Here is a 21,923-nt window from a genome sequence, read left to right on the forward strand (position 1 = left end):
TTTGCACGTTTATTTTTTAAACCATCAAGTACATCGTTAGCCATCGTTAGATGGCCAGTATTGTGCTAAGGTATCTTCCTTCCAACATAATTACCGAGAATTTGTCATATGAAGAGACCTGAATTTTATAAAATACTTTTTCCGCATTTGTTGAGATAATCATGTCAATATTAACCTTTTTTTTCTGTTAGTGTAGTATATCACACTGAGTGGCATATGTTAAACTCTCCTTGTATTCCCTACTTGGTTATGATACTGGATCCTTTTAATATGCTGTGAAATTCAGTTTGCTACATTTTTCTCCAAGCTTTTTTTATTTTCTTCCTTCTGACAGCTTTGGGCTTGGTAGTTTGTCCTTTTGTTGTTGCATATCGCATACCATTTGGCTATTTGAAACTTTTTTCTTTTTTAAATACAGGTACATATCACCGTAAACTTCCCAATTCATGCTACTTTTACTACATCCCATACACATAAGAACATTGTCTTTCTATCTTTGTCTCAAGATAATTTTTAATTTCCTTTTGAATTTTTTCATTGACCTACTAGTTTGGAAGTATATCATCTAGTTTCCATGTATTTATGATTTTTCCCCATTTGCCTTCTCTAGTTTTTCCTCTTGTGTATAGATTATTGTATAATGTGATTAAATGTGAGTCTGTTTTGGAATTAATGTTATATTAGCATAAGTTTCATCCCAAGTGAAGAAAAATCCATTAGATCAATTATAGCCAATAATAAACAATAAGTCATGATTGTGCTAAAATTTTAAGCTTAAAAAATTCATTGCAACATGAAATAGTTTTGGGGTTGGATTACAGTGTTGGTAGTAAAGAAATATAAACTATGTAATGTCACCAAATGACTAAGAGGATAAACTCTAAGTATGTTTACCCCCCCCCCAAAAAAAAGAATTTTTAGCCAAGTAAAGAAACCCATTAAAGAGAAATTCTGCCATTCTGCACTCCTTGATTTCAAACAACAGAATGAACAGTTTAAAAAAAAACACACCCTTTAACATTTCCAGGTTCTTAGTAAATATTTCACACATAAGGGAACTTTGTGTTGGAAAAGACTACATTTATTCTGCTAGACATAAATGATATATTTGTAAGGTTTCTTATACTCATTATAATTAAATATCAAGGGCTAATATGAAGAGGTTATAGTTTAGTCAGCAAAACCAGCAGTCAAAAAATCAAAACATACTACATTCTTTTCCTCTCACGGGGTCAGGCAGGCCAGAGCAGTCCACTGCAGAGTTCGGAATGGCCACTCTCCACCTGGAGCCACTGCTATCGCACTCTGTATATTCAAAGTGGTAATCTTTCTGCAAATAATCACAAAAACAAGCCTTCATTAGCACCGATTTCAATGAGACCACATGCTCTCTCCATCACCCTAAGCTGCCCGCGGGTCTGGTTCCGCATTGTACAGGCTCCTTGACTCTCAGCTCTTCCCCAACCCTACCTGCAGCTGAAGGATGCCAGGCACAGAGCAGACACTGAAGACAGGATGGAGATGGGGCTGCCAGCACTGCCAGGCTGGGACCACTGCCCTTCGTCTCATCTACCTACACAGAACAACTAGCACACACTTTCCTACCTCTTTTGCTGGCTTTGTAAGCAGCAAATAATTGATACGCTAAAAACACAGAGAGGGCGCAAAACAACGCTGGAGATAGACTATCATCACTGTCCCAAGTACTTCAGAGAAAGAAATGAGAACAATTCCCATTGACCTAATTCTCACCCTGTTTAAAATTTAACAGAAGGTGTTATAATTGATCATCCAAATAGTATCAAAACCCCACATATTTGTTATTAAGCACCTCTCCGAGGCCTAATACCCATCCACCACAGTGGGCTGGAGCTGCCATCCGTCAGGCTGTTAAAACACACCATCTATCACAGCTGCCAGAGTAAGGCCAATCCACTCTCAAACCTTTTGTTACTTTGAAATTCCCATAGTGACTCTCTTGGACAGAACATATTGACCAAGTGTGACACCTGAATGCCAAAGGTGCTAGAACAAATGCCATGAGAACATTCTAAGGATAAGAGAAAATCTAAACACATCCCAACATATTTTCAAAAATAATTCATTACCTGTAACCTTCTGCCCACAACCAACTTTCCAAAAGATGGATCTCCCAATTTTAACATCTTGTGCAATTTGGACAATTGAAATATTCTCATATCAAGCCTAAGTTTCTTTTTTATGTAATAGTTATTTTCTCCATTTATCACTTTTTTTTTTACATTTGGCTTTAAGCAGCAAAAAGCCTTCATACCTTAAAAACCAAGCTTGGAAATCTCCTGAGCTAAAAACCCACGCTCATCACTTCCAAGTCTTGCTTTCCACACAGCATATGACATAACTCTGCTCTCTGACTTTGAATATTCCTAACATTCTGCCTATAAAAAATGATAAGTTCACTTAAATGATGCAGGCATTTTCTATCTATCATGCTCCTCACTTTTTCTAAGCCCTTACTCAAGCAGTCTTCAACACTCACAATGGCTTTTTTATGTTCAACAAATTAGATGTTTTTTGTTTTGCTTTTTTAATGAGGTGGGGGATAGAGAGTGGGAGAGCTTTCCATCTGCTGGTTTACTTGTCATAAGCTCAGGAAGCCGAGTGCCTGGAACTCAGCCCAGGTCTTCCATTTGAATAGCAGGGACCCAAGTACTTGAACCATCATGACTGCCTCCAAGGGTCAACATTAACAGGAAGAAGAAATCGGGAAAGAGGCCGGAAGTCAAACTCTGGCACTGTGGTATAAGATGCGGTCACCCCAAATGGTAACTTAACCACTGGTATCTCCATCTGGTATCTGTTTTTCTACAGGAAATCTAAACTTTTCTAACACATGTCTCGAAAGTCTTCCTATATCTGCTCATGGCCTGATTCTAAAGAAGTTTTCATTTCCAATTGTTACAATGATACCTCCTTTTCCAAATACCAACCTGAGTGTACTTTCTATAGCAGTTGTGATAAATTACCAAAAATTTAGCAGCTTAAAATGACAGGAATTCTTTTCCCCACAGTTCTGAAAGCTGGACGCTTACAAGCAGAACCACAGGGTTAAGGCTTCACCAGGCCACACTCCGTTTTCTGGCCTCTTTCAGCTTCTAGTGGCCACCCACACTGACTGTGGCCACTGCACTCCAGCTTGTCTCTGCGACCGACCAGAGGCGGCTTCTCATGTATGTACTTAAGACCCCTCTCAAAATTCCTCACCTTCTCAAGATTCTTAATCTACATCTTCAAGGTACTTGCTGCTAATCATGCAAAGCAATATGTTCAGGTTCTAGAGATTAGTAGTTAGCTACCTTTTGTTGGCAAAAGTGGGGCAGTATTCTCTCTCCTACCACATCTTCCACAGCAGCATAGTCCTGGCCGGCCCTGCACACACACAGTGGCTGTGTTGCTTCTCTTATTCTAGTTATTTGTGTTAGGATGTCTTTCTTGCTTCCATATCCCACTGAGAAGAGCCTGGCCCTCATCTGTAAAATTCACAGAATCTCTTAGCATGCTAACAAAATCACAATGCTGTGAAGCCATCCATGAATTACAAATGAAGCAAGGCTTCTGTTTGAAACAGGTAAGCAGCTTTATCCCCCACCCCCCAGCCACCCAGCAGTGCCTCTGGATTGCACAGACTGCCAGTCAGGAGACTAAGCAATGGAAGTACTGGAAAAAGGCCCTTCATTTTCCAGTTGTAATGTTAGACCCCATATCCAGGTGAGTTTCCGTAAGAGGGCTCCACCCCATCTGCCACCCTCTAGGCTGCCCTAGGACTCTGAAGAGCCAGAGCTACTGCCGTTACCAAATGCTTTGGATACCAGGTGGAAGACTTAATGTGTCTATTTATAATTTAAGAATACTGAAACGCAAATCCATTTCTTGCAGAGGGCAGCACTTGGGGTCAGGGATTTAGACTGTATCTCAAGTCAGGCAGGTTTTGCTTTACATTATTTAATAAGTTATTTCATCAGACTGGTAACACATAATAAAATCTGCTCTGAAGGCAATCATTAAATCCATAAAAAGCTCTAAGACATAGTATGGTGTAGTAAAAATCACCAAAGATAAATACATATGCCCCCCTAAAGTTTTGAGTGGCATTTGGGGAACTAAATAAAGATAATTACAGTACAAATGTGTTCAGATTTATACATTATATTTGCAAACCCTTAGTAACCATAAACCCAAGGAAAGAAACTAATCCCTTGGAAAAGGGATGTTTCTAGAGAATGATTAAAAAATCGTTTGTCACACAAATATAAAATTAATGCATGTCAAAGATTCTGTCACCACTTAGTACACCAGCCAGCAAAGCAATCCATCGGAAAAATGGAAAGGACACAAAAATAGTCAATCAGGAAAGTGAAATGAATTTGCTTAGAGACACAAAACTGGTAGATATCCAGAGAATAAAATGCATTTTTACTTCCATCGACTAGAACATTCTAAATTACTGTCAGTAGCCTACAAAACCGTTTGCAGACAATGAAAGGTGCAGGCCCTAGAGGAACTGACCATTGAAAAAGGAGCACTACACAGTACACCCAATAATTTTTTTCTGCTTATTTTAGTGTGTTTCACAATTTTTCCTTACAGGGCAAATTCCTTACAATTTGATTACTCTTTTGGGATCCTAACTGTGTCACCAAACATGCTGATGTGAGTTTGAACATCCTGTAGTCAACAGAAAGTCGTTCCACAAGCTACTCTCCCCAAGTTACACACATCAAGAAGTTGTGGGTGTCATCCACAGCAAAGGACAGGTGCTATTGATGGACATTGGCCAGCCATAGATTGCTGGTCCATGAGACACTACCCCAAACAACACAGTGGAATTCCCTGCAAACTTCACGTTGTAAAGACAAGAGAACCAGAAAACAATTCAAAAGGAAATGAACAGAGCAAGGAATTAGTCCTAATCATTAAACACTGAAAGGTAAGGTATGATACGGTGGCCTGGTGGCTGGAGTCATCATCTTGCATGTGCCGGGATCCCATATGGGCACCAGTTCATATCCTGGCTGCTCCATTTCCCATCCAGCTCCCTGCTTGTGGCCTGGGAAAGCAGTCGAGGACAGACCAAGGTCTTAGGACCTTACATCCATGTGGGAGACGCAAAAGAAGCTCCTGGCCCCTGACTTTGGATCAATTCAACTCCAGCCATTGAGGCCACTTGGGGAGTGAATTGGCAGATGGATCCTCTCTGTCTCTCTCCCTCTCTGTAAATCTGACTTTCCAACAAAAATAAATTAATTAAAACACTGAGAGGAAACTTCCCTAGAAACCAAAACACACAAACTCACACATTCACAAATCTAAGTATTTTATGCAAGTTCTCAAAGAATAAAAATTCTAATTCTTATCAAGCCAACATAAATTCAAACTTTATTCAGTTATCATCTCAGGCACAAAATATCAGGATATGCTTAAATAAGTGCTGTGGTGCCACCAAAGTGCTCCACACTGAGCCAGTCCCAGAGTGCTCACAATGAACTCTGGGGTTTCACCTCCCAACTTTGATGGCAATGTTTACAGTTAATGACAAACACTAACCAATGCTTCAAGTAAATCTAGCATACAAAATATTATATGCATTTATGCTGACATACTGTCAATATGCATGCTTACATGTTGACATTTACCATGTTAGATTGTTAGACACTGGCATATGTCATGTTAGATATGATAAGTGGTAATGTTGACATATATAACATATAATATTCTTTAACACAGAGCATTTAATTATTAAATAAATACAATGAGAATATGTAAAGTAAAACAGGCCACGTTTTCAGAAAGCTGACTGTTTGGCTGAAGTACCCAAGACACAAACATATACACTGGTGCACAATGCAGTACTAAAGAAGGCTTAAAGCCTAGGGCCTCCAAAGGAGAACAGCTGCTTCAAAAATTGTACAAATTAATTCTCAAAGTTACTCCCAAGTATCTCTTAACTCTCTTATAATTTTGTACTGCTGTTCAATAAACTCACCAGGGCCGATTTTTCCGTAAGCCCTCTGACTTCTTATGAACCCAGATGGCTTGCATTTTGGTCGACAAGTATTCTAGAAAACCTGCTAGAATCGTATTCAGCAAACCCTGGGTGGTAGAGCATTCAGAAGGTGGCTCTAATATACAATGATTTAGGAGAAATCCCTATGTGCTGGGACAATTTGAAAAGGCTTTGTGGAGAAGGCCCAAGAACAGGCAAGATTTCAACCTAATGCTCAGAATTTCTTTCAAAATAGCTAGTGTGCTAGAGTATGGCAAACAATGAGATCCAGGCTGAAGCTAACATGTCTAAAGTATGCAGTGAAACAGCCTAGGGTGATTTGTCCCTATCAATGTGCTGCCAGTGAGATGCTCAGCTCTCCAAGCCTACCTGTGTATCCTCTGCAAACAACTAAGAGTTGACCCTGGGCCTTGTGTTCTGTTGTTAACAAGTATAACTTTCACCTGAGATGCCAGTATCCCATATGGGCACCAGTTCAAGCCCTGGCTGCTCCACTTCTGATTCAGCTCCCTGCTAATGTGCGTGAAAAACAGCACAGGGCAATCCAAGTGCTCGGACCACTGTACCCACACTGGAGACCTAAAAGAAGCTTCTGGCTCTTGGCTTCTTCTGGCCCAGACCAAGTCGTTGAGGCCATCTGGGAAGTGAACCAGTAGATGGATTATTTCTCTCTTAGCTCTGTCAAATAAACAAATCTTTAAAGAAAAAACGAGTTGGCCATAATTAATGATTAATGATTTTAGCACAGAATGAAGAACAGGACAGGCCTGGAAGGTCTCTGGCCTCAAAGCAGACCAATGTTGATCTGTACAAGACCACAACAGTGGTTCAGAGATAAGCAGCAGCAAACATAATCCATTGTCTTCATTTCGTCTTCTTCATGCAAAATTCCTTTTCTTTGAATTGTTTTAATGCAAATGTAGAGAATAGCCTAACCTTGTATTTGATGAGGCTGCAACTCCTCTGGGAGAAAGCCCACAGAAGCAAGTGTTCAGCAAAGCACTTGGCGCATTTATCTGAGAGAGCAAAACTTGTTTGAGAGAAGGAAAAGGGGAAAGCATGAGACTAGTGCCTGGCAAATAGTTTAAGTCCAATGAGAAAACACACTGTAGAGTGCCACACGGGAAAGGCCAAAGCTTGAGAGCACTAACACAGACACTCAAGCAACATATAGGAGCTCCTTTAGCCTGAAAAAGTATTTATATTCATGCCTTTCTTTATAAGAGCAGCCTGATGTTGTCATGGAAACCTACTACTGGGGAAGGTGATATATATCTGATCTATTCATCATCCCTCTCATTTGTGGATAGTGCATTGTTTTTTCAGAAATTATTTTGACAAGATTTGCACTTAAACCTGAGTTCAATGTCTGCACATTGTAAACAAGCTCTTGTAGGTGTTTAATCCCTGCATATATTTATTTTATTCAAGAGGGAGGAAGGCAGGGAGTGACAGAGCTCCGGCTCTACCCCTGAAATGCTCTCCATCTCGTCTCCCACATGGGTAGCAGACTCCCCCATTACTTGAGCCATGACCTGCTGTCTCCTAGGAAGCTGGAATCAGGAACTGGAGCCAGGAACTGAACCCAGGCACTCCATCATAAACATCTTCAGCCACACCAGACACTGGCTCTCCATTTACTCTTCAAATCATCTCTATGTCTATTAAGACTTTCCCACAGGTTATGGTGTAGATGATGGAGATACAACCATGAGCAAAATATCTAATTCCTGCTCTTGGGTGGCTTGCAATGTGCTGTGAATGTTAGACCATTCTCATTCTCTCTCAACAGGCAATGAGCAGGGAGCAGCACATTTAGATCCTTGTCACTGATGTCACTACCAGATTTGAAACCAATTCAACTAATTCTACACCTCAGGTCCCTCAAAATGTTTGAAAGAAAAAAACCTGTGCTTCCCATATTAGACTCCATGCCCATATTTCCATTGTTACTCATGTGGGAATCTAACCCATCCAGAAAGCCTATATTGCCTGTGAAACTTTTAAAAAATGTAAAAAGAATATTCTAAAGTAAGTCTACCCTGGAGAGATGAGGTTACTTTCCAGTTTTCTCAAACCTATAACTAGATACCTATAATATTAATATGAGACACAAGACTAGCTCTAACCCCTCCTAGAATATACTGAGAACGTGTTGCTGCATTAAAATTCTTTAAGCACATGTAATCTTTATTTTATTATCTAATCACATTTAAACTTGCTGAATTAAACATGTTTACTTCTGCTTCTCTCCACACCTGCAAAAACAATGTAAAAGTTTATAAAAGGAGAGTTAAAGGATAAAATACTATTATCTCTCAAAAACATAGACCAGAAGTGAAAATGGCAATAGGCGCAGATGTCAACCATTCTCTCTGGGGATGGGAAGCCCAAGCTGAGCTCTAATTGACTTTTCAAAGCCAGGAAGTCTAGAGCCAAAGGCTACACAGGCGGATGACACAAAGCTGGCTGACTTCAACTGAAGATGCAGAAACGAAGGCATCAAACAACTCAAAAGTCAGAGGTGAAAAACACAAAGATCAGTAAAAGGTGTTAAAGGATGTAACTACTCCATTTCCTTCTCACATTATTCTCAAAAAAGAGGGCTTTTTTCTGTATTTTTTAAAATGCACTGCACTAGGGAGGGTACAGATCGAGGCAAATCAAGAGCATGAAAGGCTCCTGACAAAATGGGAACACACAAGTGGCTCAGCACTGGGGGCTCAGGTCCACCCCCAGGACTCCAACACCTCAGGAGTTGCCTGGACTAGAACCCAGGGCCTCTGTCCCAAACCTACAACACGGTTGTCCTTCCCATTTGAACCTCCATGCCCAGACTGGCCAAGCCAGCTCAGAGGTGTTCTCAGAGCATGCTACCCCTCACATCGCACCCTTGCCACGTCATTTCCTCTCATTTTCACTGATGCTCGTCCTAGAATTAAAGTTAGCTGAACTGTGAAAGTAATATAATTACTATCACTTCTGGTTACACAAACAATGTTTTCAGAATCTTATCATCTTTCCAAAATAGTGATGGTAACATTGCCTTACTGGAACTTGCCCACAGCACGGCCCCATACAATAAGCAAGGGTCAGCCTCACAGCTACTCTCAATGCCAGTCACCTCTGCTGCCTAGGTGACAACCACTAACAGCACAGCTGGCCACCCTGCAGGGACAGCAGAGGACATCAAAGCAGACTGACCCCTGGCTCAGATAGTCCATGGCAGGAAGAGGGACACAGCTAGAGGAGGACTGGACAAAGGCCCTGGAGAGCAGGGTGCAGGTACAGGCCCCTCTTCCCTCATCTAAAGATGGCACTCATCTCTAGTATGTAACATCATCCAAGCAAAGGAACAGCAAGCAAGGTTATCCACCACTCAATAAGATAACACTGTTCTGGCCATCTATAATAAATTCTTCCCTGGTGCTAGCCAGGATGGAGAAAGCCAACTATCGCTTCTTTTTTCCCACTCTGTCCACAACAGAAGTGAGACTCTGTAAAGCACCTTACAGCAGGCAGGTAGAACGAAAGAGAAAGCCAAAACTTTCTGAAGAATACAATGACAGCACATTTTCTGGTTTTGTTTTGTTTTGTTTTGTTTGTTTTCTTTTTCTCCTGGCACTGAAGAAAAGGCAGCCATATCATGGAACTACACAGAGGGTACCAACTGGAAAAATTCCAAGACAAGTCTATCTTTGTGGCCGCAAGACCAAGAAAAGAAACTCCCTGTGAGGTGGAGAATGTGTGTTTTGGAGCAGGGGAGGGGCAGGGTGGGATGACATCTCTGTACTTGTTTCTCTAGTCCTTTTTTCAGGCCTGCCCCCAAGGTTAGCATCAATCAGCTGTAGAACTGCACTTAAACCCATACAATCATGCAAGCACCTAACAGCCCAGGGCGGCTGCTCTCTGGATAAAATAACTGTAACAAGCAATACCAGCTACACAAAGAGTCTGGGAGCAAACCCTTCCCATTATTCTCTCCCTTTTCTTTCTCTGGCATTTCATACATGAATTGCACAACAACATGGATCTGACTAGGAGAAATCTTTTCTAAAAAAAAGGAAAAGAAAAAAGAGTCTCTGAGAGTATCTTCCAGAGAAGATCAAAGAAGAGGATTCTCCAGTTCCATGTATGAACGAACCTGGGCATCAGGTCCATCCTCCAGTTACAGCTCAATGAAATACGCACATAGGGGCTTGGCTAGGCATGCAGCACTGACCCACAGCACAACATCAAGCACAGAGCTCAAGCAAGGACAGACAACACCCCTCCCTAAAGGGTGAAGAAAAGACAACTTTGATAACAGCATCCTCAAAGACATAGGTGGAAAAGAACATGTGGTCTGAACTTAACCATGTTGACTGCCTGCTGAAAGAGTGTTAAGCTGTCACCAGCAATGCCAGCAGACCATGTAGGCACCAATTCCAGTTCCACATACTCTGCTTCCTACCCCGCTCCCTGCTAATGTGCCTGGGAAAGCAGCAGAAAATGACTCGAGTGCTTAGGCCCCTGTCACTCTCATGGGAGATCTGGATGAGTGTCCAGGCTCCAGGTTTTGAGATGGCCATTGTAGCCACATGGGGAATGAGCAACCATTCAACAAACTCTTTCTCTGTGGGCCCCTCTTATTCTCTGTGCTAAATCTGATAGATCGTTAAGGAAAAAATTAGATTTTTCAAAATGATAGATCTTTAAGGATGGGGGTGGGAGTGAACAAATCCATGTTCTCCAGAGCATTTTAACAATATTCACTAATACAGACCAGTCAATGCGCCAAGTTCAAAATATATTAGTGCTGTCCACTACCTCATTTCTGTGATAACCAAGAAAAAATGGCAACCATTTAATTTGGCTTCCAAAATTGTGCAGCTGATCTATAGTGAATCTGGGGTTCAAATCTTAAAGCAAGTCCCCAAAGCAAGTCCTCATGACCACAAGAGTTCCCTTACAAGGTCCTAGAAGTGAATGTTATACCTTAAAATGTCACAGATAGAAATCAAAATAAAAATGGATGCCTTAGGGCTGCTGTTCTGGTGTAGCTAGCGAAGCTGTCATCTGCGTCACTGGTTCCTGTCCCAGCTGCTCCACTTCCCATCCAGCTCCCTGCTGACGTGCCTGGAAACCAGCAGAGCACAGCCAAGTATTTGGAGACCTGCATCCATCTGGGAGAAACAGATGAAGCTCCTGGCTGCTGGCTTGAGCCTGGCTCCGCCTTAGCTATTGAAGCCTTCTGCAGAGTGAACCAGCAGATGGAAACTCTAGCTCTTCCTCTCCATGTGTGTGCATGTGTATGTTCTTCTCTTTCCAATAAAATCCTTAAAAAAAACAACGGTGCCTCACCACGCCTCTCTGAAATTCACAGAAAGCAGGAGGAGGCCGTAGCAGGCCACTTCATCAACCTCTCCCCATATCTCCCTGCAGTCTCAACACCATCACACCACTGTTTCCTGGGGAATCAACCACCACTTTTTAAATAATTCCTCACCAGGTGAGTATTTGAGTTAGCAATGAAGCCGCTGATTAAGACACTTAGATTCCCCAATAGTGGTCCCTGGGTTCAATTTCCTATTCCTACTTTCACCTCCCTACTAATGCAGACCCTGAAGTAAGTGACCAGGTTCCTGCCAGTTTCAGGCGACAGATGGTTTACAGCAGTAAGCCAGAACAACACAGCCCAATCCTGGTCATGATGAACACTTTGAGAGTGAAACAGATTTGAACCTGACTATCTCTTCAATAAGTCGAAATAAAAAAAATAATAATTCTTTGCAAGTTCTTTGTGCCACTTTTATTTTGTATGACAGGCTTATAATAATCGTCTTTGTTTATCTTCCTCGTATGTTGGTGTCACAAGATAATACTAAGTATTTTACTTGCTAATTACAAAGCAATACATTTTCAATGTGAAGAATTTTTAAAAGACAATTGAAAAATTGAATGATTATCATAATCCCATTAACCAAAAAATACTGTTGGGTTGTCTGTTTTTTTCTAAGCTTAAAATTGAGATATCGTGTATCAAGATTTTATTCCATTAGTAATAAGTATTTAAGATGCTAGAACACACAGACAAAATAGCCTTCTTTTCTATAACTTTCTCTTCATATTTCCAGAAACAGTATGTAATATGGTCAATTCAAATAAGAAAAACAAACATCTCTTTACAAACACAAAACACTTCTCTACATGTAGGAAAGCATGAGAAGGTACAAGGCACAGTGACTTGTTACCGCAAAGCTTGCTTGCCTCACTGTTACTGACCCTTACGGACACGTTTCCTTTGTAGGAAAAATCAGTATTTTCTCAGTGTGCTCACATCCACTCTATGATTCATTTCAGAAACACTAGGAACAATAGCTACAGTCTAAGAAACAATCTGAACACTTGATTCTAGTCCTAGCAACCTCTCTTTTACTGTATCTTAGGGAAGCCATCTCATCTCCTGAGCCTCAATTTCCTTGTGCAATCTGCAAAATTTAAATATGCCCCCCTATTTACCTTGCAAGGCTGTAAGAATAAACAAATTGTAAACACCATACAAATTTGAGGAGATGGTTCATACACAGATACAGTAATATTTATGTGTGGGTGCCAGGACAACTCCCACTGAATTACTGTATTGCAGGTCACATACCACACTAAGAACCAAAAAATACAGGCTATGTAACCTCTTACACTTGTTGCAGACTACAAACATATTTTACAAATCCTTCCTATTTGATCCTCACGGTGAGACAAGCAGAGCTGAAGAATGACTTAGTGGCAAAGGGAAGAGAGAAGCTTTTAAGGAATACGTATAAAACAGGGATCAAGGCAGTTACAGCAGAAGCAGCCACACATTAAAAAGCAACAAAAAGCAGAGGAGATGTGAGGACAGAGTCTGGCCTTCAATTACAGAATGTTGTAAGAAGTCACTGATGGAGGCCATGAACTGGCATATCTACACACTGGTCAGCCTGAATATGGACGTACAAAGGAGAAAAGCTTGAGGGTGGGTAAAGCCAGCATGTGCAATGAACACAAGAGGGAGCCCCAGAGGAAAACCAGAAAACCATGAGAGGCAAGACGCAGGGAGGGCCAGGTGGAGCCAGCGCAGACTGGGATCCCCCAGGGAAGAAATGTCACTCAGTTTCACCAAGGGATGGTTGACACAATGAATTCAGCAGAATCTTCAGACATTCAGATGACAGCATAGACTTCATACCAGAAAATGATCATATAAAATAAAAAATATATGTTCACACTACTGTAGGATGCGAAAACAGCATTTAATGAAGTGGAGATGTCTCCTTTTCTTAAAAAAAAAAAAAAGCTAATCAATTCTAGTACACTTTAGATGAAGACAATACCTCAGAACTGGAGGAATTTGCTATTACAAGAAATGAACGACCTGAGGTTTCTGAGGTCCCACAGTAGGTGTGAGGCACAGCTCAATGTCAAAAACAGCACAAGTACATTCTTGGCCTTACTGTATCACAGTTCCTAGTGTTAGCACTTACCATCTGTAGTTCAGGCTTTTTTCCCACTTATCACCCCCTTTCGAGACCTCCACATTTCCCGTCCCCGCTGGATCCCTGCCTCGTCCAGGCCTTCGGGGTGTCTTCCCAGTCGGCTCACCTGCACACCCTCCTCATGACACTTCTAACATGAATGGTATCCTCAAGTTTAGCCCCTTCACCCTCAATAAATAACCTTGCCTGCTCCCTTGACAAAACAGCAGCTCCCTGGCGTGACTTCTGCCAATGACCCTCTCCTGTGTGAGTGCACCGCACAGGCTTCGGTGCTGCCTTCCTCCGACGGTGCCCAGGCAGCAATGCTTCAGCCCTCGCTTTTCACAGCTTGTGTTGTGGCTCTTTCTCCAAACCTCCTTCTCTCCTCAGACCTTGCCCCACTCAAGATGCTGCCTGTTTCTTGCTTCTGGAATGTCCCTCATCTGCCTCTCCACTTAACAAATGCCTGGCTTGTTAACAAAATAAGACAAAATTCCCACCGGCCTTGTACGCTTGGGAGTCAACATCTGCTCTCCAGATCCCAGCCTTTTCCCTTCTTTGGTCAACATTAAGGATGAGGCTGGCCGGACTTGTCGGCGCTGGCTGTGCCTATCCAGCAGGAGGCACAGGTGCTTATCTCCTTCCCAACTTCCACAGCCACTCAGCTTCCGGAACATCATCCCTTTCCCCAAACCTGTAGGCTCTCAAGTGCTAATACCTTCTTGATCTTTCCTTCCAGCCAGTTCTGGTTGCTTCCACCCAGGTTTAATCAATTAGAATCTCCATCAAATGCCTCTTAATTAAATTCTGTTCAGTTGAACTTTAGGGTTGCGCCGTCTGCATCCTGCTGGGGCTCCTATTAACACATCTCACATCCGTTTTTAATTCCTTTTCAGTACTACCCAGCCACGCTTCCTAAGACTCTAAACTCACACTCCCAGTCTCACCGCTCATTTACACTGCAAGTCACTATGACTTGGCTCCTGCCCACTCACAAATTCACTGTTCTCTCTCCACAGTGGAACACTAGGACATTCACGAGTACTTGGCTACCTTCCAGCTGCCCCCTATTCCATCTGCCAGAGAATCTCATGCTCCAATCATAGTAAGTGTTGCTAGCTGTCTTGGGGCTGATCTGTGAGCCCCTCTGACTGCAGAGTGCTTGTCTGCCTCAATCATCTGGTGAGCACCTCCTGGGTGCACCTCTCCTACCCTCCACCAGACACAATTCATTGCTCCTCACTTTTACCCTGGCTCCTGTATATAACTCTTGAGCTCATCTTGTTATATTTACATTATAATCCCAACAGTTTTCTCTTTCAGAGCCAAGTGAGCCCAGGTTTCTCAGAAAACAGATCTGGAAGCCCACGCATACTCAGCAACACTTTATTGAGAAGTACAATTCCAGGGAAGCTGTAACCAAGCAGGAAAAGAGACAGGGCAAACAAAGCAAGTGCAGCATCAAGCATCAACTGCACAGACTGGCTGAATGCCTTCAGAAGGAGGCCAACGTCTTCCAGCAGCCAGCCCAGGTAGGAGTAGAGAAGGAACAGCTTAGCTGCCAACTCTCCTTTCTCACTGGTCAAACGCTGACCACATGGAACTTTCCTTAGAAATTCCCGGGTGCATATACGTGAGTGTTGAAGAGGTCCCACTGTGTCTCAAGAGCAGCAGAGAAGTCCCAGGGGAGGGTGTACACTGTGTGGATGTCAAGCTCACCCCGTCAAGCAGCAGGAAGGTCTGCTCTCCAGCAACCCCATGCACAGATGATGCCAGAACTATGGCTCAAGAGCCCCACCCAGTTTCAGGGGGAGAGGAGAGCAGGCAAAATGCTTACTGACTTAGAAGAATGAATGATTTTGCCTAATTGATAAATCCCGAGAGAGAGATATCTAGATATCTTAGAAGCTACCAAGTGGCAGCCAACTGAGACTCATGCATCTCTGTAATTAAAAAATTAGAGGGGTGGAGTCCAAAGTCGTACCAACAAATTCAACTTTTTAACATATGTCTCTCTTCCCTATCACAAAGAAGCAAGCCAAATCCTCCAGGCCGAACTGTTTTGTTCAGCAATCAGCGGTTTTCGATTATCTGGATTTAGCAATCCTCAGGGTGCATTACGGTTCCCACCCACCTGATCCAGATTAATCTGATAGTTTACAAATGAAAAATGTTGCCATTCAACAGGAACACTTTTTCTAACAGTGACACAGCCTTGCAGAAAAGAATAATTAAAAAATGAATCTTTCATAGGGCTCAAATATCTCTCCATGTTAATTAAAAGTCAGGGAATCCAACATTGATACCCATCACCCAAGGAATCATCAAAGATTCATGTTCACACTCACACATGCCACATAAGTGGTCTTTGAAAAGTTCATTGAAGACACACAATCTGAAAAAAAAAAGCATGAATTGCAAAAGCTTTGATATCAAATGAAATTTATTTTCTGGACATTTTATTTTTTTATATTTACTTGAAAGAGCAAGAGAGAACAATGGAGAGAAGCGGGGAGGAATAGTGACAGCTTCCATCCACTGGTTCTCTCTCCAAACGCCTCCAACACCTGGACTGACCCAGCCAATGCCATAATTCCAGTCAGGTCTCCCTCTGAGTCAGAGAAAAACCAACTACTGGTTCCCGTCATTTGCTACCTCCCAGTGTAAGAACTAGCAGGGGGCAAGTCTGGAAGCAGGATGCAGGGATTCCAAATGGCAGGTTCACCGTTGTGAATACACCTGCCCCCACCATCCCATCAACTCTCCAATTCAATATTTACATTACACACCTATACCTAAGTAAGATCAAAAGTAGCATGGTAGTTGGTAATTCTGGACAACCTGGACAGAAGAGGGAAACAAACCTGCACAGCTCCTTACAAGGTAAGAAACAAGGAACCCAAATCAGTCCTGGTCACTGTTTCCCAGCCGCATGGCCGAAATGAGCAGTGAGCTTAAAGCAGAAAAAGTAGCCTGTGTGCGTAACCTCATCTGGAAACAGGCTTGTCAGAGTTCTAGCCAACAATAAATGAAAACCCACATACACACAACACCCATAGTAGACATCCTTGACGGTTCTTCAAAAAGTTGATGGAAATGTGCATGAGGGAGAAATTATGCATGTTTCAAAAAGCTTGCACCTAGATAAACTTATGTTTTAACTCCATTTTCCATGAACTTTTTGCAGTATCTTCATATGATTTCTTTAAAACGACTTAATATTCAGTGCAAAGGCAACCAAAATACTTAAGGAAAAGCATTCTAACAAAAGCATTGAGAGGTATTCATTGTTAAAAATAATTGGATAGCTTTCACACCAACATCCATAAATTAAATTTTCCATGTAAATAAAATGCATTATTGAATAAGGCAAAGCCTTTATTAAGACACTATGTTGTTCATGGAGCTCATATTTCAGAAGAATTCTAAACGTCACTTTGAGTTCTTTATGATGAGGTTTGGGTTCTCAGAAAATCAAACCCAGGATTGCAGCTGCCAGCCTAGCAGGGAGCTGCTGTGCAGCCCAGCTCACTCCTTCTGGGAGTGGAGACCGCTCTGCAGCGGGGAGCTGGTCTTCAGCTGCTTGCCTGCTTCAGTAGCATTCCACAGACACTTCAACAGAAACAAAATATCTCACAACCTAGAACCTGGGAGGCCCCATATCAGGATACTGACTGATCCGGCTCCTGTTGTGGGCTCTCCTCCCGGTGTGCACACAGCCACCTCCTGACTGCATCAATGCAGGCACACTGATGGAGAAAGAGAAATCTCCCTCCCTCCTTGTATAACATCACTAACCCCATCACGAGGACCCCTCGGTGGTGAGAGTCTATGGCTGTCTTCCTTCTACTCCGTCTCTGAGTACCATCGCACAGAGTTAGGCCTTCAACATGTGAGTGTGGGCAAACACAAGCATTCAGTTTGTTAACAGAGCTGCAGTTCCTCTGATTTTAGGAGGAAATGACTAACTCTTAGAGTCTTAAATTTGGTGGGGGGGCCGGGAAATTTCAAGGAAACTCTGATCTTTTTAACAGTCAGTCAAGAGGCAGAATTGATTAGAAATAAAACTTTAGTACTCTGAAACTAGACTTGTTTTGAAGTATGGGAGGTTGCTTAACTTTCTATCATCTGTAGAGTGGCGTCAATTACAGCATCTCCTTCACAGTGCTGTTGTAAAATTAAATGAATAAATTCGAATGTAAAGGAACTTAAGGAGCTGGCACTGTGGTGCAGGGTGTTGGGTTGCAGCTTGCAAGGCTAGCATCCCATCTCTGAGTGCCAGGTTCCAGTCCCAGCTGATCCTCCAATCGAGCTCTCTGCTGATACACCTGGGAAAGCAGCACATAATGACCTAAGCATTGGGCCTCTCCTATGTGAGGATGTGGGTGGAGTTGAGTTGGCTTCTGCCTGGCCCTGCCCCAATCATTGCAACCATCTCACAAGTAAACCGACAAATGCAAGATCTATACCTCTCTCCCTCCCTTCCTCCCTGTCTCCTTCCTTGTTACCTTTTTTTTTTTTTTTCAAAGAAATAAGTAAATTGGGCTCAGAGCCATCACCTAGTGGCAGAATCCTCACCTTGCACGCCCAGGATCCCATATGGTTGCTGGTCTGTTTCCTAGCTGCTCCATTTCTCATCCAGCTCCCTGCTTATGGTCCGGGAAGATAGTGGAGCATAGCCCAAAGCCTTGGGACCCTGCACCCATATGGGAGACCTAGAGGAGGCTCCTAGCTCCTGGCTTCAGATCAGCTCAGCCCTGGCAGCTGCAGCTACTTGGGGAGTGAAGCAGTGGACAAAGGATCTTTCTGCCTGTGTCTCCTTCTGTCTGTTTATCTGCCTATCCAATAAAATGAAATAGATCTTTAAAAAGATACTTAAAGCAGTGCCTAGGTTAGGTGCTGTGCAAGTGTTGTCACTGTTACTACAAAACGACTGAACACTATTATTCAAAAACAGTTTAAAAAGCTAAACACTGTTTTCAAAAGGCACAGTCTGTATCAAAAAGCTAACACAGCCTTATTACATTTGCATTGGGTGTTGCCCGTCTTCTCTCCTCTGGAAAACCCAGGCCACAGGACAAAAGGACAATGTTCTCTCTTTGTTTTACAAATGCCTCAGCTCCTATCATAGAGCCTTTAACTGCACACAAGTAATGCACAATGCACATTTTGTGGCATGAAACAAAGAGCCAAAATAGATCCCACTTATCTAAAAATATATTTCCCTAGCAGCTTTAAGGGAAACAACAATGAATAAATGTACTCCACTTGCATGCCTCCAAGCAATTTAAGTAGAAAATGACCAAATCTAACTCTGAGCATTATAAAACCACAAATAACTACAAATAAAATTTGCAACAGCTCTTCATAAATAATCAAATATTCTTGTGTTATTAAAATGAGCGCAGGAAGGCTAGCCCATCACCTATTTTTATGTGATTCATAATTAGCAAGCCAACAGACTGTAGACATGTTTTAAAGATGTAATTTTAATCAACGTTGACTTTATTTCCCTTTTAAATTATTCAGGCTATATGCTCTGGGCTCCAAATATCTTTCTGTTTAGCTTTAATGGAGTAAAATAATTGAATGCAAAATATGTGCATATTTAAAGATTGGGGAGTCTTGCAGTTGGGGCAAGCCTGAGGCCGAAGGACCACTCTAAAGGAGCAAGTGGCACGGAGGGGCGGGGGAGCTGTGACTCGCTACCGCATCACCAAGAGCTCTGAAGAGCTGGAGAGGTAACAAACCCGTGGGGTTGAGAGTCCCATTTTAAAAGTAACCTTGGCACACACCTTTGCCCTTGGTATTTGAAGAAAAGCAAGCCACATGCTGTGGCAGTGTGACTTACTCCCACGTACACACAAGGGACTGGAAGGCAGCTCCACTGGTGTGCTGATCTGCATTCTTAGGCTCCATCTTGATCACAGCCAGCTCTGGCCACCACTACAGAGGCCTGCTGCGAGTGGCTAGCTTCTTTGCTCCGTGTTTCCAGTGGAACCCTCCTCTGACTAGCTCTTAGCCTTTAAACTGAGCTCTCAAGGAGCAGAAAACTCACAAATACCCCCACTGTACAATGGTTTAACTTCAAGAATTTTTGACTTCGCAGAGGTGCAAAAGTGAGATGTGGTCCAGAGAAACAGGAACTGACTTTCGCCCCTTCTCCGGCTATAGCTGCATTCTAGGATCTGGTCCAACCATACCTGGTAGCGGCAGCAAAACCACAGCTCGCAGTCAGCTGAGGACCACGCAGAAAGTAACCACACCCCACGGTTTGGTGATGTTAAGCTGGTGGGTTCAACGGTTTGCAAAAATTAGATGCATTTTCAACTTATATTTTCAGTTTCCAGTGATTTTATTGGGACACAATGGCTAAGCTGAGGAAAAGCTGCAGAAACAGTATACTATCCCTGCAGAACAAAATTAAAAATTCTCAATTATAAATGCCTCTAAAATGAAAGGAGGGATGAAGTCCAAAAGAACAGTAAGAGTTGCCACATTGTAAATCAGTTCTGTTAGGATGCACAGCACTGAGCTTGCTCTCACTGTTCCCAAGGACAGTAACACAGGCTGGCGATCACCTGTTTTCTGGGGATCGTGAGCAGTAAATACAGGATCTGTGGCCTTCATAATAAAATACGCCTTTGTCCACAGTTCACAGAGCAGCAAGAGTAAGCTGCTTGACTGCTAACAGGAAGGCACCTGCTTAGCCTGCTTGGGATACACTCTTCCATTGCAACACATTTTTTGGTCAAAAGCTTGGAAAACATGTATTCAGAGGCAACCATTGCTTTAATCTACAGGTTCTGTTTGCCACAGAAATTACTTTTGACAATTTTACTTTTGTTTGAAATCCAGATTCACAGAGAGAAGGAGAGACAGACAGACAGAGAGAGGGAGAGAATCTTTCATCTGCTGGCTCACTCCCAAAATGGCAGCCAAGGCCAGAGCTCATCCAATCCTAAGCCAGAAGCCAGCAGCCTCTTCCATGTCCCCTACATGGATGCAGGGGTGCGAGGACTGGAGCCGTCTTCTGCTGCCTTCCCAGATCACAAGCAGGGAGCTGGACCAGAAGTGGAGGAGCTGGAGTTGGGAATTGAACTGAGCTATTCTGGTGCAGGGAACGGGCTTCTTAAACACTAGATCAGACACCTATCCCAATGATCCATGTAATAACTGAATGAATAAAAGTACCCAAATGATTAGTTAATTGTTACTGAAATGCTAGTTAGTGACAAAATGAAAGAAAACATTTTAAGCTTTTACTCCCAAGGCTGACTTTCACTTCTTTGTCTCAGCGTTATTTTTTTTAAGTTTATTTTATAATTTTTATTGGAAAGGCAGATTACAAAGAGAAGGAGATAGGAAGATCTTCTGTCTGCTGATTCACTCCCCTATTGGCCATAACGGCCAGAGCTAAGCCAATCTGAAGAAGCCGGAGCTAGGAACCTCCTCCAAGTCTCCCATGCTGTCACATGGTCCAAGGCTTTGGGCCATCCTACTGCTTTCCCAGGCCATAAGCAGGGAGCTGGATGGAAAGTAGAGCAGCCAGGATGCGAACTAGTGTCCATTTGGGATCCCAGCGCAAGCAAAGGAGAATTTAGTCACTAGGCTATAGCACCAGGCCCCTCTGGATTATTTTCTAAAATTTTAACTGAAAAACCAAACCATGTATCCATTATGTAAAACATGTTTTGTTAAAAGTATATATACATCAGAGAACAACTAAATCCAGCTACCAAGGCTGATGTTCTGTGTACATTACACAAAATAAGTAAAACAGATTCTGATTTCCAGATTTTCTTGTTTAAAAGGATGTTATCACCATAAATGTGATCCATAAGCAGAATTTGCAGTCACTTTATCAAAGTACCTATTGACTTCTAGCTGACAGCTAGGAAAAGGTGCACTGTCTGTTATCCTGGGGTTTCTTCTCAAAATCAAATGAGAAATCTATCTGCAGCCATATAGCATGGGGAAGTCATCAGACTCCTTCTGTCTTCCTGTCTCATAATTCTTGGCTTCCACCCTGAAGGTCACTTCATGATCCAAGATGGCTGCCAAAGCTCAAACCATTATATACACAAGAGTATTATGCAATATATACAATAATATACACTATGTTTTTATAGATACTATATATATTATAATGTGTATATTATATATACATTTGATATACAAGAGTATGACAGGGAAAAAAATCCACTAAGGAGAAAGAAAATATGTGCCCTCTGCCCTCTAGAGGGCTTTACTGAAAATCCCACGTCTGTTTATGTCTCATTTGCCAACACTTGGTCAACGGCCACAAGCCATGAAGCCTGGAAGAGAGGGAAGCACCGTGCCCAGGTTTCTGTAATGTAGGAGAAGCAGATGACACGTGCTGAAAG

General features: G+C 42.4%; 1 protein-coding gene across 5 annotated transcripts in view; it reads right to left on the minus strand.

Moving 5' to 3' along the window:
• The window catches only part of ELAPOR2 (endosome-lysosome associated apoptosis and autophagy regulator family member 2), a 117,798-nt gene that overhangs the window by 54,738 nt on the left and 41,137 nt on the right, over positions 1-21,923 (minus strand). For 4 of the 5 annotated variants that reach the window (XM_058678263.1, XM_058678264.1, XM_058678266.1 and 1 more), the window contains one exon: positions 1,210-1,330. The exons of the other annotated variant lie outside the window; for it this stretch is intronic. In XM_058678263.1, coding sequence (XP_058534246.1) covers positions 1,210-1,330 — 121 coding nt within the window. The remainder of the gene's footprint in view (positions 1-1,209; positions 1,331-21,923) is intronic. 5 annotated transcript variants of the gene reach the window in all.

This window comes from Ochotona princeps, chromosome 20, assembly GCF_030435755.1.
Source record: "Ochotona princeps isolate mOchPri1 chromosome 20, mOchPri1.hap1, whole genome shotgun sequence".
Taxonomy (NCBI): domain Eukaryota; kingdom Metazoa; phylum Chordata; class Mammalia; order Lagomorpha; family Ochotonidae; genus Ochotona; species Ochotona princeps.